This window comes from Grammomys surdaster, unplaced genomic scaffold (genome assembly GCF_004785775.1).
Source record: "Grammomys surdaster isolate TR1022 unplaced genomic scaffold, NIH_TR_1.0 437, whole genome shotgun sequence".
NCBI classification, from domain to species: domain Eukaryota; kingdom Metazoa; phylum Chordata; class Mammalia; order Rodentia; family Muridae; genus Grammomys; species Grammomys surdaster.
The window spans coordinates 777,379-796,687 of NW_021604856.1; the positions used below are offsets into that span (position 1 = coordinate 777,379).

General features: G+C 42.8%; 1 protein-coding gene and 1 non-coding gene across 2 annotated transcripts in view; both read right to left on the reverse strand.

Annotated features, from left to right (window-relative positions):
• Positions 1-19,309, reverse strand: part of Rab8b (RAB8B, member RAS oncogene family) — a 69,333-nt gene that overhangs the window by 11,872 nt on the left and 38,152 nt on the right. Inside the window, exons 2-3 of the mRNA XM_028781454.1 lie at positions 6,866-6,926; positions 4,295-4,355 (exon numbers count right to left, since the gene is read on the reverse strand). Coding sequence (XP_028637287.1) covers positions 4,295-4,355; positions 6,866-6,926 — 122 coding nt within the window. The remainder of the gene's footprint in view (positions 1-4,294; positions 4,356-6,865; positions 6,927-19,309) is intronic.
• Positions 16,573-16,708, reverse strand: LOC114632869. Its single transcript, XR_003713144.1, has one exon. It is a non-coding gene; the product is annotated as a small nucleolar RNA SNORA70 (small nucleolar RNA).

Here is a 19,309-nt window from a genome sequence, read left to right on the forward strand (position 1 = left end):
TCCTATAGTCACCACAAATTCTCAGAAGTAAAACAGAAGAGTTTAAGTCCCTCCCAAGTCTTCTGCTTTTCCTCTACTGTCTTGTGGTGAAGGGCAATAAAACCAGGCAGCCGTGTCCACACCTGGATGTTCCTCTCATAGCTAGTCCCCGGTCCTGGAGATGCCGTGACTCAGTGTTTGCAGAGCCTGCCCTCTTTCCACGCACTAGCATATTAGATTCTCCTCAGTTAGCTTTCCTGGAGCTGCTGAGCCAGGCTTCCTGCTTCCTGCTTTTACTCTGAACCTCCTAAAGCCTCTTCTCCGTAAGGCACAGTGATCATTCGACGTTCAAACTTTGCAATACACCCTTTCACTCCCACCGTTCTGAGATTAAATTCATCAACCAAGTCCTGCACAAGCTGGCTTCCAACTGCCCAAATACATACAAGTCACATAAAACATAGACAAAAAAAGCCAGGAAATAAAAAACATTAAGTTATCACTCAGCTGGGCTATGGTGGCGCACACCTTTAATCCCAGCACTTAGAAGGCAGAGGCAGGCGGATTTCTGAGTTTGAGGCCAGCCTGGTTTACAGAGTGAGTTCCATTACAGCCATGGCTACAGAGAGAAACCCTGGCTCAACAAAACAAAACAAAACAAAACAACAAAATAAAACAAACAACAACAAAAAATTATCTTTTATGGTAGTACGATTTGGGATAATTTATTGGAATTCTTAAAGCTTTTTAAAATACTACTTAAATCCACTTTTTAACAGCCAGGGGAAAAATATTGTTGGCTTGTTTTCTTCCTTCTTTTCTTCCTTTCTTCCTTTCTTCCTTCCTTCCTTCCTTCCTTTCTTGGGACAGAGTCTCACTATAGCCTTGGCTGACCTGAACTTCCTATATAAACCAGGCTGGCCTCCAACTCACAGAGACCTTTGCCTGCCTATGACTCATAAATGCTGGGAGTAACGGCGTGCTATTGTTTAAATGACAAGCCCGTGTCTCCTCAGGCCCACTCCTCTTTGCCTCAAATGCACATTTCACTTCAGCTATAAACTGTAAAAATTTTTTCAAATTTTTAAAATTTAGAAGAAATTTTTAAAGTGGAAAAGTACACATTTTAAAATGAAAAAGTATTTAAGTTTTATCCTTCTTATAATTTATCATAATAAAAAAAACAAGTAACAATAATTACTGCTACAGAGTATTTAGCTGACTATCTACAGTTCAAATGAATCAAGTAATCTCTACAGTGCTATTATCCTCTGGGCTAATTAATCAAGTTCTATCATTCACGTGCCCTGTCTGCCTCAGATGTCCCCTCCCTTAGGAGCACAGCGTGGTGTGAGGGGCAGAGGCACTCAGGCTAGAAGCTTCTAGCTCAGGTGATACTATGTCATGAGTAGGGAGACCCTGGAAGGCAGTATTTTAGCTTTCTCTGTCTCTAAGATGAGGCTGTTCTGAGGAGCTACTGAGATGCTATCTGTAAACTACCTAACCCAGACCCCAGGACGAAACTTGGACTCAACAAACAGCAGCTATTACTAACTTGCCTCTTTGAGTTCAACAGCAAAAGCCATTTCACTATTTCCTGTGTTTATAAAATTAATATGGACCTGCTAGAAATAAAAATTAAGCATACCAGTTAAACTTTATGGATCTAGTATAGTCTACAGTGGGAACTGTTGCCTAAGAATTCAGAAAAGGTTGTTGGTCTATGAGAAATAACAATGATTTAATGCTACGGCCTTCTTCCCTTGCAGCCTAACTGTCCAATCAAGGTTTATTGTAAAGGAAGTAGGAACATGGAAAAGCCTGTAAAGTTGCTGACATGTTTAAAAAAAATGAAACCAAGACATCTACATAGTGGCAGACTCCAGAAGAAAGTCACGTGCCTGATCCAACCAACAGGAGCTTGTCATGACCACCACTTGCTGGGACCAGCACTCTCCATGCAAACACAATAGCCCTACAGCTCACAGACACAGACAGCCTGACAGATCCAAGACCTCGACAGAACAGCATTTCCTGGAGAGGTTTCCACCAATTCACACTGTCAGCACGTATTTCTCTGAGCACCTACTATGTCAGGAATAACACTGTACACAGCAAGATGAAAGAGAAAAGTAAAGCAAGGTCCCTACCTGCAGAATGGAAGCACGATTCTATCCTGCATAGCAACGATTGTAACCGTATGAAGTCATAGGAAGGAAGACGAGGCGGTAGGAACATGAGAATGCCAGCTCATCCTTGAGACTAAATTCAGTAACACATCCCACTGGCCCATTTCTTCACACCATCAACCAGACAGAGCTAAACAGCCAAGGGAGATGCCGGCCCCCAGGGAGTGTTCCTGCCTACTCTCAAGGGAAAGGGAACATGGGGGCTGACCGCCTAGCCCCAGAGTAGAAAACACTAGCCAACAGAAACACTAGTGTGTCTCAAATACTTCTAATCAAAGTTACTCCTGGACTATACCAAACTTAAGCTGTTAAAATGTTCTTTTTCATCTTCCCCGGAACCCACAGGAAGTCCTTTCTTTCTGATTCCAATCTAAGCAAAATAAGAGCACAGCAACCACTGTCTGTATGATAATGAAAACTCTTTACAACCTTAAAGTTATCTGTTCTGGCAAGTTTGTGTTAAGTGTTTAGAAACCCTAATTAAGTATCACCAGGCCGAGTGTGGAGAACACATTAAGTGGCTAGTGGTATGCATTAAAAGGAATCCTCAATCTTGTGTGGAAGGAAGAAGTTACTGATATTCAACTAACGGTGGACAAGGGGAAGTGGGGGAGGAGGAATGACAGTATGATAGCAGAAGGACCTGTGGACCTTGGTCTCATCTTGCTGGATGCAAAGGATAGCCATGTACCTTTCAACTCTGTTACCCTATCACTCCCATGACTACTCGAGTCACAGTAGCTATACCCTACAACCTCCAAGGGCCCCATGAGCTTTAGCTTTCAAACACTGTCAGACCATAGCAGCTTTCATCAAAATTCAAGGCTCAAACTTGGACTTGGTTTATGCCTACTTAATTTATTTGGTTTTTGATGCTAGAGATTTGACAACAGGAATGTTAGACACACATTCTACCACTAAGCCACATACCTAGACTCAGACCTAAAAGCTAGCATTGAAGGTCTAACGTGGGCCTGACAGCCCAGGAATAGCTCACATGTCTCTGATTCTGAGTTTCTTGTCCACCACTGTGCTCCCAGTAGCACATAAGTCCTGCCGAGAGCCAACAGGCACTGCGAATGCATTTGAGAAGCATGTAAGGACAGAAGATTGCCATGCAATGAACTATGACAAGAAGGACATGGCCAGGAGTAGCCAAGAAGGGCCTGGCAGCCAAGGTCCTCTAGAGTTATCAATCACTCAGCCACTCCTAGTCAGTCAAGAAGACTCCAGAGAGATGAACCACTTGCAAGACCAGGTAGCAAGGCTGGAGAGAACGCAGAGTGACATAGTGCTGAGGGACAAAAGGGAACAGGAAAACCTAGTCTCAGGACTGGGACCTTCTAAGACTGGTCTCAAGTGCTTACAAAAAAGAAAAATGATGACAAAAATGTAAAAATACCTTAGCTGAATGTAGAGTTCTAGAATAACTAAGAGCTAATGGCCTAATTACTTATTACAAAGACCAATAGCAAAATATAACTACTAAGAACCAAATACAGTTTTTAAAAATCTCTTGGTTTTACATTTAAAAAAATGTGTTTTCCTTCAGTTTACTATCCAGGGAGGAGAGCTTATAAGGATCAGATGAAGTCCTGGCTGAATGGATATTATTGATAAAGACACCAATGCCTTGGACTCATGGGAATTAGCAAAGCCTATCCTGGATCAGGCTCAGGAAATGGGCAAGCTGTCCCCAGGTCAGGATCAGGACCTGGCAAAGCCTTTCTCTGGTCTCTATGTGAATGTTGACTGAGAGTCCAGGAAGCAGGGATGGAGACTGCAGCTTCCTCATCCAGATGTTTACTACCAGAACTGCGCCCCTAATGAGATCTCCTACCGAGACAAGCTAGCCCCACACTTCTGTCCATAATCAACTCTCTGGATGTTGTGTGTAAGTGCTGCTCCATCAAAGTGAGCAAGGGCTACCACTCCCAGCTTTTCTGTATGTGTGTCTGTATGTCTGGCTTGTCTTCATTCCCTCATTTGTCCCATCAGGTTTCTAGGACCAAACCGGCAATGCTGAATGCAGTGGTCCTGGGCTCTAGCTTCATAACCATAGACAGGCAATGAATACCCCTGTTTTATTTTCCCCTGAAGGGTCAGAACCCCCAAAACACACTCACCATGGCTCCTCTATAGTATGCTGTTGTAATGGTTCGGAATCTTTCCTGGCCCGCCGTGTCCCTAAAATTTGAAACAAAGAAAGGAAAGAATGCTTACATTACCAGCCACATGGGTGAAAACACCAAGTCACAGCAGATAAAATTCTGATCTGCCCGCAGTGCACTGTGGCAGGGAAAAGGAGAACACACAAAGACAGCACACACTGTGCCTTGAGAGCTGGAGGCAGCAGCTGCCAAAGGAGTCTGTCAGAACTCACAAGGACTTGGATGGAAAACTCAGACATGTTGGTAAAAGTGGCAATGAGAAAATACGCAAATCCCACTAGGAACTAGGGTAGGGGAGGAGACAGAGATTAGCTCTAAATCTCTGGACTCCCAGAGGCAGTGATAACCTGTCTGTAAGTGCTACATGATAGAGGCATTTTGCTTTCTTGACTGCGTGTGTGATTTTTGCACAAAGCAAACGGCTGAATGACTACATGCATTCTGCTCAGCAGAGCAGAACAAAACATGCCTCCTCTAGAACACTTTCAGAGCACAGCCTGCAGTTAATTACACAGGAACCTGGAGTCCAACATCGTTTCCCAAGTTTCTAAAGACTAAACATAAACATCTCAAAATGACGCAATCTTTCAGCTAGTCTTCCTTTTGAGCTGATATCATACTGCTAAAGTATGTATTCTAGGACGGGCGTGTGGCTCGACAGTAGGGCCCTTACCTAGCAAGGCCCTAGGTGGAGTCTCTAGCATTAATCCAGGGCTACGTGAAGGGGAGCATGTGTGTGCTTCACACTGACACACTCCAAGAAATACGGACATTTCTAATTAAATCTATAGCTTCCATCTTACAGAAGAAGCCAAATTTCCTTGATAATTGGGGGAAAGTCACTAGTTTTAAATTTGCCATTTATAGCCGGAACTAATTCAGTTCCTGTGATACTAAGATAAACCAAATTATACAATTTAATGGCAAAGAACAGAGAGATTTGTGGAACTATATTAAAAGTCTAATATACAGTAAACCCCACCAAAGGATAAAGGTTCAAAGGAAATATAGCCAATTAAACAGCAAATATCTTAATATTGATATCTACTTTATAAAATACTTCCGAACATGATACCCCCACAGCCCAGAGTGAAGTGGGTGATATTATCATCTTTACTCTGCAAAAGATGCAGCAGGCTCAGGAGAGCTATGGCCTTCTCTCTGCCACTAAACAGCTCTCAGCCTCGAATGAGAGGCAAGCAGTACAGGTCTCAGCTGCTGAGCACCTGGATGAGACTTCCACCAACCCCATATCTTGTTATTCTCTTCCCTATCAGCATTAGAAATGTGAGGAACTTATTTTGTGCTCAGCAACAAGGAGGAACAGAGAAACCAAGTACCTCTGAGTAGATTAATCATATTTCCTTGACTCAGAAACATTACTGATTTAGAAACAGAAAACACACTCTCACGAACGCGCGCGCGCGCGCACACACACACACACACAAATATAATAAGAAAAAAACTTCAAGGTTGAATGTGTTTCTCTGAGTTCTGTGATGGAACAAGGGGGTGTGAATGGCAGTAACAGGTGACAATTTACTGCTTGTGAGTAACAGGAAAGTCTGTGGGATTGTGCCCTCAAATGATAGCTGACGCTATCTCTAGGTGGACAGTGGCAGAATTGAGTTAGGTTGTAGAACGCCCACGTAGTATCGTTTGGAGATACTTGGGGTGAGCAGGAAGGGGAACCCCATGTATATTTAGTATCAAAAGTGTTTACTTTTTTATTTTTTTAAATTCACAGTACTTCCCCCCCTCCATTTCTCTATTAAATAGGCCCTACTTGATAAATTATAAAATACCAGAGCTATGGAGGACCTCCACTCTCATCAATCCAGGTAATTTAAATGTTTAAAAAAAAAAAAAAAGCAGAGCCTGGAAAGGTGTGATGGTTTGGAGACGTTTCCCCTGAAGGCCACATCTTAGAGGCTTGGTCTTCGGGTGGCGATACTGAGAGGCAGTGAATCTTTGGGGGGGCTGGGCTGAGTGGGAAGTCCTGAGGTCACTGGGAGCACGTTTTTTAAGTGGATTGTAGGACTCTGGGCCCTTCCCCGTGCTCTGCCAAGCACTTCCTGTCACTGCCGTCCAGCAGGCCCAAACCCAAGGCTCCACCTAATCTAGGTCCAACTGGGAACCGAAACAAAGCATCTCTCTTTATAAATGCAGTGTCTCACGTGTTCTTTGTCAGTGATGGACAGAAAGCAAGCCATTTCCCCAAAGTCCTTGATTTAGAATGCTGTGGCTAGAAGCCAGGCCTGACTTTCAGGCCAGGGTCTGTGCCATTTTGTTGTGTCTGAGTCACAGCTGCAACTACAATGAGGAAGTGTATGCTTTTGAGAATCCACTTCTTCTTGTCCAGAGCTTAGAACAGGCAGGCTCTGGACCTCCTTCCCCCTCTGGTTTTCCAAAGGAAAGGTCTGAGTGACCGGACAATGTCTCTAATGTCCTGAGTCACATTTTAACCCACTTCCAATTCCAGAAGAAATTCCATGTGCCTTCGTTCTTTTTTTTTTTTAAACTTACCATATCTGAAGTTTAATTTTCTTTCCATCGAGTTCTATCGTTCTGATTTTAAAATCAATTCCTGCCAGAAAACAAAAAAGGATATGCTAAGTTCCTTAAATTCAATCCAAGTCTTATTAGGGAGGGAACAAAGATTTCTATTGAAAAAGAAAAAAAAAGCTCTCCAACGCACTGGAAAATGTGAGCGCACAGAGGGTGTGAATGGCATGTTTCCTCTGAATACAGGCTGGAGAAAGGAATGCTAATCACTCGGCAAAGCATTCCCACACATGTGAAGTGCAGGATTACAGGCCTCATTATCTGGGCACAAATGGACCACATCCTGCAGAGTTACATAATTCACAAGGACCGAGAACATAACATATTTTCTCCTTCCTGAAATACATACACACAATATTTTCAGTCCTCATGCCCCAGCCTTCCCTATAGAAGAGTGTAGAGATTCTTTAAAACAATTTTCTTCCCCTCCCTTCATTTATTTTGTCAGATCCTGCCCACTTAAGAAAAAAGAAAATGAGATTCTGCCCATTTGAAGTCGAGGGAGGGAAAGCCTATTTTATACAGTTAGCAGGGACTTCATGTACATTTAATTAATGTTCCTTGAGAGTTATTGCCTAGAACTGAAATGGCTAGAATATCTTATTTTGTTTTGTTTGTTTGTTTTAGCCCTGGTCGCATTTGAAATTCCAGAGAGAACAACAAAAACTCCCTTGACTAGGCCTGCCTCCTCCCCAATCCTGAGACTGACTCAGCTGGTCAGTCTGGTTAGCTGGTGATTTTCATAGCTCCCTGAGTAATTTGAACCTAAATCCAAAGCCCAGCAGGCCCAAAGGCTGACAGGGAAAGGAAAGTGTTTGGACTCTGGCATTTCAAAAGTTGGGCATCCCTTCCCCTAGCTATCCGAAAGCCATGACAGTCCAAACTTACTTAGGACTGGAGCACACAGTCCTTGTCCTTCCCTTAATGGGGAAGCAGGCTTTATCTTTGTGTTTACTTTTGAGGTTAGCTAAAACTGGCTTCAGATCACTGTGTAGCTGAAGATGACCTTCAATTGACCTTTCTGCCTCTATCTTCCAAGTGCTGGAACTGCACACACGCATCGCCACTCCACCGCCCCAGCTCATGCAGTGCTGGGAACCGAGGACTTTCTACAGGCTAGGTGAGCACTCTACCAACTGAGCTATAGCCCCAACCCCAGGAATAAGGAAAGACTTCAGTAGGGATCAGAGGTAAATACAACTGGGCAACAATGTACTAAATCCTCTCATCTGGTCACCCAGCTGTATGTAGGTTTTTTACCATTCTTTTACCTTTTCCACTGAACTCAGTTTCTAATACTCTTCTAGAACATTTATAAACTATGTCCTATAAATGGTCTTGAACAGTAACTGGCATTTGGAGTGTGGAGGGGTATCACGCAGCCATGTATAATACTTCTTCACAGGGTGGTGGAAAGCACCCAAAAAGACTATTTACCAGCTCCAACTTTCAGTAATGCATATGCATAAACCAACTGGATTTCACCCTCTTCCCTGGGTGGTACTTTTCCATGAGGGCACCTTCTTAGCTTTCTGCATTTGGAAACACACAACTCCCACCCAAGTCGATCTAACAAGCTAGCCTCTTAAGCATTCTTTTCTCTTGCTAATGGCCCTGGACTGTGAGCAAATACAATCTGATACCAGTGTTCCCAAGTTACACGGCTTATGTTTCTTCCTCTACAGTAGTTGGCTTTGCAGGAGCAGTTGCAAAGCAAAACTTAGTTCTGTAGCATGACTAGTACTGCTAATCCCACAGTACCTATGTCTGCCATCACTTGTTTCAGGTGTAGACACCAGTTTTTATTGTGACTTGACTTTTTAAAATACCCCCGAATCCTTGGTTCAATCTGGGGTCCCACAGTGGAAGAACTAATTCCTTAAAGCTGTCCTTTGACTTCCATACATGGGCATGGTGTGTGTGTGTGTGTAAAACACACATAAAGCTCAAGTGCATAATAAATTAAAACAAAACAAAAAAAAATCCTTCTTCCAGCCTTTATCTCTTTCTGGCCCCCACATAAAGAACAATGCCTAACACTCAGTAGGCATTCAGTAAGTGTTTTCCAAAACTAACATTCAAAAATTTTTAATTATTTTTAATTATGCGCATATGTGTGTGGGGTGTATGTGTGTGCAGAGGCCAGAGGTGTTGAATCCCCTAGAGCTGGAGTTACTACACTTGGGAGGCTGAGGTAGGTGAACCTCTATGAGGCCAGCCTGGTCTACATAATGAGTTCCAGGAGAGCCAGAGCTACATGTAGAGAGACTCTGTAGGGGGGAAAAGTAAACAAACAAAAACAACAACAAGAAAAGAAAAAGAAGAAAGAAAGAAAGAAAGAGAGAGAGAGAGGGAGGGAGGGAGGGAGGGAGGGAGGGAGGGAGGGAAGGAAGGAAGGAAGGAAGGAAGGAAGGAAGGAAATAAAGCAAAAGAAAAGAAGGGAAAGAACAGGGCTCTCTGGAAGAGCATGTGCTCTTAACTGGTGAGCCGCCTCTCAGAGAGCCTTCCACATCAGAGAATTCCACATCAGAGGAATGAAACCCACTAGAAGGAGTGGCAAGGGGGACTGGAGGGTAAGAAAGAAGTGGGACTTTAGATTTCCAAATTCTGCTGAATACCTCACAAAATCAGGACATTACCCACCATTGAGGTGTATGCTTCAAAATGGAAAGACAGTGGATCTGTGAAATGTGCTTGACCATGTTAACTCCAACCAAAGGTGGCTTGGGAAAGCCTCCATTCTCAGATGCTCCAACGGGAAAATGCAACTTGACTTGACTTAGTACTATGCTGCCTCGGTGACTTGCCTTCTATGGAACAACGGTCTCAGTCAATCCCATCAGCCAAGCTTTAGTCAAACCAGGTTCAAAAGAAGGCAAATGCCAAGTTGTAGTTAAATGGGCTTCCCCCTATCTCACTTCCCTGATCTGTAACTGGCATCCAGCCACATGGTAGCCCTGGAGTATCACTGAACCTGCCCTGTGCTAGGGGCCACTTGATTCATGAATCATTCTGGGCTCATGGACACTATTAAATTTAATTTGTTTAAAGCTTGCTTTTCTTTCTTTCCTTACATATGTGTGGGAACAAGCTCTCTCCATAGCAGAATGTAGAGGTCAGAGGACAACTTCCCTGTGAATGGTGGCACTTGGCATTGCTTTAACTGCAGAATATAGTTGATCAGCTAACACGGAAACAGGACCTTTCACTAGAAATGGAGGGATTAACATTACTGACAAGTGCACACACGTGTGCACCCCCAAACACACAGACAAACATGCATGTTCTCATAATAGTTATAGTGATGCAAAATCTCTGCCCCTAAAAAAATGAAGATATTTCTAATTAGCTTGACAGTGATATCAATAGAAATGCAGTAGATCAACATTCACTTTAACATTTACTTTTCTGAGACAAAAGAGCAATTACCAACAAAATTGTATTGGTTAGGATACTTTCAACTGCAAGTTCAACTCAAACTAGCTTAACGTAATCTCTTAATGCATAAGTAAGCCCAGCGGAGGCAGGTTCAGAGACCCCTCAGTTCAGTGGTTCTGCTCTTTTCTCTATGCCTCCCCAAAGTCCCACCTTCCAAACATCGAGAATTATACATTCAGCTGTTTTTGAAAACAATAACAACAACAACAACAATAACAAGCCATAGGATTAACCTCAGGCCCTTGTCCTTAGAACTTTACAAATAAGTTCTCTCTCCAGTCCCCCATGTCTCATTTCTCAAGGACTTGTCATAGGAACATCATGTTCTGGTGGGCTAAGTCCTATTTCCTGCAGGAATCACTGCCTTGGGACTTACCAAGATTGAACTAATCTAAATTCACTCCAAGATTCAGGTTAAGGCCCATCCTTGAGCAACTGAACCTGAGTTACTTCCCCAGTACACATGGCTACTAAAAATAGCTCAGGAGTGGAAAGCCTGTTTGGCACGAATCATATCTTTTTACAATATTCAAATGTATTTCATTAATACAGTTTCATATTTGCATCTGTGTGAACTGGGCAAACCATAGCCAGAGTCCCGCTGCTGTCACGCACATCGCTCCACTGACTGACTGACTTACTGCCAGCTGTACTTCTCTGACGCTCACTTCACCCACTGCTTAATCAAAAAGCAGGAGATACAAAGGCAAGATTTGAGCAATTCAAGAATCTGACACATCCTCTGTTAAATTGTGATGGTTACAGCCAGGACGGTCCTCCAGCCCTCCTGGCTTGTTATAATTCCCCAAATGACTAGCTGCTGAGAGGAGGAGGAGTGCCACAAATACCACCATTAACAACCACAGTTGAGGTGCATGTGTGCAGGCAAAACACCTTTACACGCAGATAAAGTAAACATTTTGAGAAAGAAGAAAACTGAAGAGGGCTATCGCAGCTGTAAAAGCACAGCTTTCTGAAGGAGCTAGCTATATGTAAGGTCAAAAGGTTCATCCTATTTCAACAGACGTTTAAAGAGCATCAGCTTTTGGCAATGAGTAATGCAATAATTGGTGTTGAGAATGATAGCTTTGTGTCCCCCTGACTCATGAGCACTTCATGACCCAGCCATAGTGATGTGGAGCTCAGCCAGCTGGCACCCAAACCAACACCACAGGAGAGGCTGCGCTGCTCAAATACACCCAATACGATTTTTCTTTTTGATAGTTTTGAAACAGATTTGGCTTCCCAATGAATATTTATCTATTCCAACAACACAGGAAACAAACTATAAGAAAACATTCCCAAGGAACTCAAGGCCATTGTCATTTTGACAATTTTTTTGGAATGATTCTTATGGAAATGGCTGCTCACAACTGATTCATGTTATCCACTATAAAAGGCAGAAGAGGAAATAGAACCACAGAATCACAGACCCGGAAAGAGCCCTAGAGATTACAGGCTTGTACTTGTGGCTAAGAAAACGGACCTAGATAAATAAATATGGGAGTTTCATTAGTCATAAAGACCCACACATGATGGATTAAGAACTAAATTTTTGCATTTTAAGATCACAACTGCTGCTGGACGTGATGGTGCACGCCTTTACTCCTAGCACTCAGTAGGCAGTGGCAGGCAGATCTCTGTGAGTTCAAGGCCAGCCTGGTCTACAGAGTGAGTTCCTGGACAGCCAGGACTTACACAGAGGAATCCTGTCTCAAAAAAACCAAACCAAACCAAACCAAACCACCCCCCCCCCCCAAAAAAAAAGACTTCCCCAAGAGATGTGAACAGGAAGCCCAGGCCTGTGGTGCCTGTTATTTAAAGGGCACAGGAAAATACTGGCAACACCTAAGATGCCCACCACCAGGAGACAACACCAAGAATACACTCTTGTTATTTGAAGAGTGACTGCACTGAGGCACTTAGCTATGCCACACCTGTCAACACACCTGTAAACAGGGCTGAATTTAACAAAATATAACATTAACTAAAAAAACAAAACAAAACAAAAAAAGCTCCAACAAGTTCAGAAATACAAATTGTTACTGGAATTCTTTGAAACCGCTAAAAATATAGTCTGTTCCGTTAGCAAGTACATCCATGTGTAAAGTAGTGTCATTTATACTTACATCAATGGATAACTAAAGTGTAAAACATGGAGAGATGGCTCAGCAGGGAAGATCAATGGTTGCTTTTCCAGAGACTCTGGGGTTCAATTTCCAGCACCCACATGTCAGTTCACAACTGTCTGTAACTCTAGACTCAGGGGATCCAATGCCCTCTTCTGGCCACCATGAGCACTGATACAGAAGACGCACAGATACAGGTACAGGCAGAGCACCATACACAGAAGTAAAGTAAAATGAAGCATAAAACATGCATGAGAATGGCTGATAACAAATTAAGGATAACTATTACTTCTAGAAAGAAACTAAAGGAGGCTGGAGAGCTGGATGGCTTGGTGGTTAAAGAGCACTGACTGCTCTTCCAGAGGTTCTGAGTTCAATTCCCAGCAATCACATGGTGACTCACAACCATCTGTAGTGGGATCTGATGCCCTCTTCTGGTGTGTCTGAAGAGAGCAACAGTCTACTTATACATAAAATAATAAATAAATAAATCTAAATAAAGAAAGAAAAAAATTAAAGAAGGGGTGAGGTTTCACAAGGGGTTGATTCTATATTAACTCACTAATTTTTAAAAAAGATTTATCTTTAAATTGTGTGTGTGTGTGTGTGTGCACACCTATATGCACATCAGTGCAGGTGCTTAAGAAGGCCAGAGATGTTGTATTTCCTTGGGGTTGGAGTTAGACAGTTGTGAACTACCTGACATGGGTGCTGAGAACTGAACTCAGACCCTCTAAAAGAGCAGTATGTGCTCTTACCTGCTGAGCTATCTCGCCAGCCCTATAATTTATTATTTTTAAAACCAAGTAATGGGTACATGGATATAGGAGTCTTTTGTATTAGTAATACTTTCATATACATGTAAGATTTTTTTAAGTTTATTTTTATTATGTGTACATGTGTGCTGCCTGTGAAGGTATGTGTATATGTTTGTGGGTGTATGCGTACATGTGTGTGGGTATTTACAGAGGCTGGAAGAGGGTGTCAGATCCCCTTGGAGCTGCAGTTACAGGCAGTTATTATCTGCCCTATGAGGATGCTGGGAACTGAGCTAGAACTCTGCTCTAGAAGAGCAGAAAATGCTCTGAACTGCGGAGCCACCTCTCCAACCCCTTTCATACACAGTTTTAAAAGCTTGTGAAAGCCAGGCAGTGGTGGCACAGGCCTTTAATCCCAGCACTTGGGAGGCAGAGGCAAGTGGATTTCTGAGTTCGAGGCCAGCCTGGTCTACAGAGTGAGTTCCAGGACAGCCAGGGCTACACAGAGAAACCCTGTCTCGAAAAACAAAAACAAAAAACAAAAAAAAAAGCTTGTGAAAACTGGGTGTAGTGGTGCACGCCTTTCACCCAGCACTTAGAAGGCAGAGGTAAGCAGATCTCTGTGAATTTGAGGTCAGCCTTGTCTACATAGTGAGTTCTAGGACAGCCAGGGCTACATACTGAGACATTGTCTCAGGAAACAAAAATAAACAAACAAAACATGCTTTTTTTTTTTTAAAGCAAATATTGTGGCTGTGTGATGGCTCAGAGGATAAAGTGCTTACTAATCAAGCATGAAGATCTCAAATCCATGTTAAAAAACAAAACACTGGATGTGGCACTATGTGTCCAAAACCCCAGCACTGTGGGTTCAGGGATGCGCTAGGTTGAGTGGCCTGCCTTCTCAAGCCAAGCAGCCTAGCCAAAGCAATAAGCTCCAGGTTTGTTGAGACGTATGTTTCAAAAAAAAAGAATAAATAAAGTCAAAAGTGACAGAGGAAAACACCTGACACTGACATCTGACTCCCACACATACAAATAAAAAGTAAATAGTACAAATTTAAAGCAAATATTAACGGTCTGGACAACAGAAATGAAGGGAGATATCCATTCACAACGCTTAGGAATGCCAAGCCAAGTTTTAGTAATGACAGGGACTGAAAAGATTTAGCTGCAGACAAGCATGCCTGCCGCCTCTGTTCACTACAGAGGGCCTGTGAACCTATAGGTGCAGTGGTTCTCAACCTTCCTGAGGCTGTGGCCCTTTAATTTAGTTCCTCATGTTGTGGTGACCAAAACCATAACATTATTTTTGTTGCTTACTTCATAACTGTAAATGTGTCACTGTTATGAATTGTAATGCAAATATCAGTGTTTTCCAATGGTCTTATGTAACCCCTATGAAAGGGTCATTCAACCCCCAAAGAGGTCAAGACCCACAGGTTAAGAACTGCTGCTATAGTGAGTCACCACATTGGGAAGGCACTCTGGGTTAGGTAGGGGAGCTGGACAAGACAAAGGAGTCCTGATTTTCCCTTCAATGAGAGAAGGAAGAAGACTCCCATACCTTCCCCCAGGGCTGTGCTTACATCTCTGAAGGGAAAGCATTTTCTGGGAATATCTACAGAACACTGGACTTCAAGACACGAGGGAAGTGTGAATGTGGAGTGTACACTCACAGTACTGCTTATAACACAGTTCTCAGAAACCAGAGGCAGCTGGAGCCAGCTGGAGAAATGAGTTTCACCAGAACCGTGGAGGAGACACTAGGCCTAGACCAATCTACAGTTCCCGGACCTCACAGGGAGAAGGAACTTGGATGAAAAGCATGAGCCACCTCTCATCCTGCAAGATAGAATAATTTAACATGGAGAAGGGACAGAGTGGTAACCTCTTCTACACTGCAGTCAGACTAGTTGACAGATACAAACAACCTAAGTCCCTCCATCAAGAGAAGAGGGGCCTCCCTGGGTGGGTGAGGGTGAAAGGCAGCTGAGTGTGGGAAAGACTGCTTTTAGCCTGGCCCTGGGAATGCTCTCTGGGGGGCAGCAGGCCAGCTCTCCTGACCTTCAGCGCAAGCTGTGATTTGATGCATTCTGTCCTGGGACACTCGGGGAATCTGCTGCCCGGATTGTGGAAATGAGGAGTGGGGAGAGGTGAGAGCTGAGAGGTCTTCAGCCTTGTTTTTCCTACCTGGTTCCTACTGAAGTTTAGAGGTTTGGGGTTGTCACTCACATCTTGTTTTGTCTTGTTTTATGATCTGATCTTTCAGCTGCAGGCACGAGAACCGTGGTGGGAAAGTTCATTTTCTGGATCACTCAGCCTTTCAATACATGACAGCAACGTAGGATTTCAAGCCTCGGCTTACTCAGAGTGCTGAACCTACACGGAGTGCTGTGCCCTCCAATGCACTTTAAGAGGCAGAAGTTTAGCATTGTGCTTTTACATCTGAAAAAGGAAAGATGTACTCCAGTTTAAAAAGCACACTTGATACGGTTGGAGACAAGGCTCAGCAGTTAAGAGCACTGGCTGCTCTTCCCTAAATCCTGAGTTCAATTCCCAGCAACCACATGGTGGCTCACAACCATCTGTAATGGGGCCTGATTCTCTCTTCTGGTGTGACTGAAGACAGCAACAGTATACTCACACATATAAATCTTAAAAAACCAAACACAACAACAAAAACAACTCCTAGAAGCCCAGGCTAGACTCCTAGAATCCCAGGCTATCTGCGTATGGGTTATGTAGTTTGTCTACTTACATTCCTGAACTATTCCAGAGATGGGGGCGGGGAAAAGCTTCTTAAATGTTGAAATCTACTTTAAAGAAATCTACATATACTCTATTTAAAAGGTTAGTTTTTATTTTTATTTTATTTTTATTTTTTATTTATTTTGTTTTTTTGCAGACTTGATTAAAGATTTATTATTGAACATGATTTGGCAGGGTATAGGAGCGCACTGTAGAAGCCTTCAGGAATGCAAGGCTCTCCACTTGTCTAAAGGACCACGATTGGGGATATATTTGACACCACAGCCATCAGGAATGAGCCGCTTCTCAGCAACCATGTCTTCAAATTCATCTGCATTAAACTTGGTGAGGCCCCACTTCTTTGAGATGTGGCTCTTCTGGCGGCCAGGGAACTTGAACTTGGCTCTGCGCAGAGCCTCAATCACATGTTCCTTATTCTGCAGCTTGGTGCGGATTGACAGGATGACTTGGCCAATGTGAATCCTGGCCACCGTGCCCTGGGGCTTCCCAAAAGCACCATACATACCTGTCTGGAGCCTAGATCAGGGATAGCATTGTGTGATCAGTGACTTGTGATTATCAACTGACAGAAAATTGTCTCCAAGGTCCCTTGAGGCAACCCATATAGACAATAGGCTACATACACTACCAAGGAGGCTGCTGTTTGCAGCCATTGCACACCAAAGTCCCCATGGGGAAAGGGACTTGGTCGGCTTAATTAGCTGCGCTTATTTTTATTTTACATATATGGGTACTGTCAGAAGCTAGAGGATGTCAGATGCCCCAAAATTGTAGTTACAGGTGGCTGTAAGCCACCATACAGGTCCTGGGAATCAAACTAGGTTTTCTAGACTATCAGCAGCAAGTGCTCTTGGGAGATGATGAACCATCTCCAGTTCCCTTGGTTTTGGTTTATGAGTCTGGATCTTAATATTTAGCCCTGGCTGGCCTCAAACTCACAATCCTCCAACCCCGCCTCCCAGGGGCAGGACTACAAAGATTTTGGTTTCTAACAATTCAAACCCAGCTCTTACCAGTTTCTGAACTCTCTGCCAGTCACACTTTGCCTATGCTTATGTGTAGTTCCAAACATGGAGAATATTGTAATTTCTGAGCTAGTGTCAAGGTGGTTAAGATCTCTAATTAGTTAAATAGGAAAAAAAGGAGTCAGAGCTTTAAAGTATGTTTCCAAAGAGGGGAAAAAAACTTGGAGAAATGTATAAAAAATAGAACTAAAATTTAGAATGTTACTTAGATTTTAAAGGGGGTGGGTCACAGCATTTTTTTGTAAATAAACATTCTGTAATTTTAAATCTATTGTCACCATAAAGTCAGAACTACTTGCTTTTATATACTTATAATGAAATATACTATTTGTCTTCCAGCTTGAAAAATTTAAAGTCTAATATTTAAGAGGAAAACACTAAATGCAACTTTAGATAAGATCTCAGAGGACTACTGACAACCATGCATGTTTATATAAGTTCAGTCAAATCCACTGGAAGAGTAGATTTTTTAAGGTGAACTAACAAGATGTCAGAAAATACAACTTACCCTTTACAAAGACACCTGACACACTCAGAGATGCACTGGGTAGTTCCTATTTCTTCAGTTCTACTCTATGAAGAGGAAGCGGTAAACTAAGCCCCATTTGTGGTAGAAATAAACAGTGACGCAATCGCCATTTCCTGCTCAAAAAAGCTGCATAGCTTTGCACTATTTCAGAATTTTCTACTTATTTTTAAATTCAGTGTAACTTGGCAGAAGACAACTTCATAAGACAGCTGTACCCATTAGATCTGATGGTGCTAACAAGAGATAACAAACTCAGGAGTGAACTCTAGAAACTGGGCAAACATCCTTAATGGTTTTTTTAGGCCACAAACATACACGACAGAATCAAAACCACTGTGCTTAAGCACTGTTTAATTTGTTTGGCAGTATTGGGGTAGATATCTTAGCTGTGTAAATACTAAGCAAACACTGTACCACTAAACTGGGTCCTGAACCCGTATGTGTACTTTTAAAAACTTTCTTTTATGTGCGTGTGTGTGTGTGTGTGTGTGTGTGTGTGTGTGTGTGTGTGTGGTGGGCTGTGGAAGATTAGAAAAGCAACTGAACACTGTAAGCAAGGTTAACAGGCCATCCCTGTTGGAGCTTGGAAGACAGTAGTGCTGAGAGCTATGTAGCATATAAAGACCTGGCTTAAGAGCTTTCAGAGGACAGCAATGTTAGCAACCCTCTAGAGGCCATTCTTGTATTTTGGCAACAATGTGGCTGCTTTTTGCCCTTATCCTAAGAATCTGCCTGAGGCTAAACTGAAAAGTTTGAGACTTTGTTGGCAGAGGAGATTTCAAGTCGGCCTAATGTTGATTCTTGTGGTTATTAGTGGTTATTCTTATGCAGATCTACAGTGAAGAAGAACACCCAGAGCCAAGTCTTATGCTCAAAGATACAAGAAGTTTCCAGAAAGGCCTTATGTGAAGTAGAATAAAGGGAGTGCTACACTCAGGGAAAGACCCCATTCCTAGTACCAACTCTGTCTTAGTTACTTTTCTATAGCTGTGTAGAAACTCCATGACCAGAGCAACTTAATAGAAGACAGAGTTTACTGAGGGCTTATAGTTCAGAAGGTGAGCGGATCATCATTACGGAGGGGAACACAGTCATAGGCAGCCATGCCCCTGAGGCAGTAGAGCTCAGTGCTTACATCCTGACCCATAAGCACAAAGCAGAGAGATGCTGGGGATGGTATGGGCGTTTATCACCTCAGTGCCTGGCCCCAGCGTCACATCTACCCAATGAGGCAATGCCTCCCAATCCTTCCCTAACAGGTCTATCAACTGGGAAACATTCAAACATTTGTGCCTATTGAGAATGAAAGCTATTCTCATTCATGTCACCAAAGCCTGCATGAGTTTATATGTACCACATGTGTGTAGGTGCCCATGGAGGCCCGGGGGCATCAGAATTATACATTGCTGTGAGCTGCCTGACACAAGTGCTGAGACCAACTGTGGGTCCTCTGCAAGTTTAGTACATGCTTTTAACAACTGAGCCATATCGCCAGTGCCCAAACTTTCAAATAATGCCTGTATTTTAGAATTTCAAAGGCCTTTAACCCATGACATTAAAATATAATGACCTAATTTACACTTAAAATGTTTTGGGGGAGATGAAGGAAAAGTAAACCAAATATAACTACCTGTGTTGAGACACACAGAAACAGCAAACGAAACATAATAATAGCTACAGCACAGGTAACATTTGCAGAAACATTTGGATATCACTGAGTATACTAAATCCAATTAGGAAAGTAGCAGAATTTA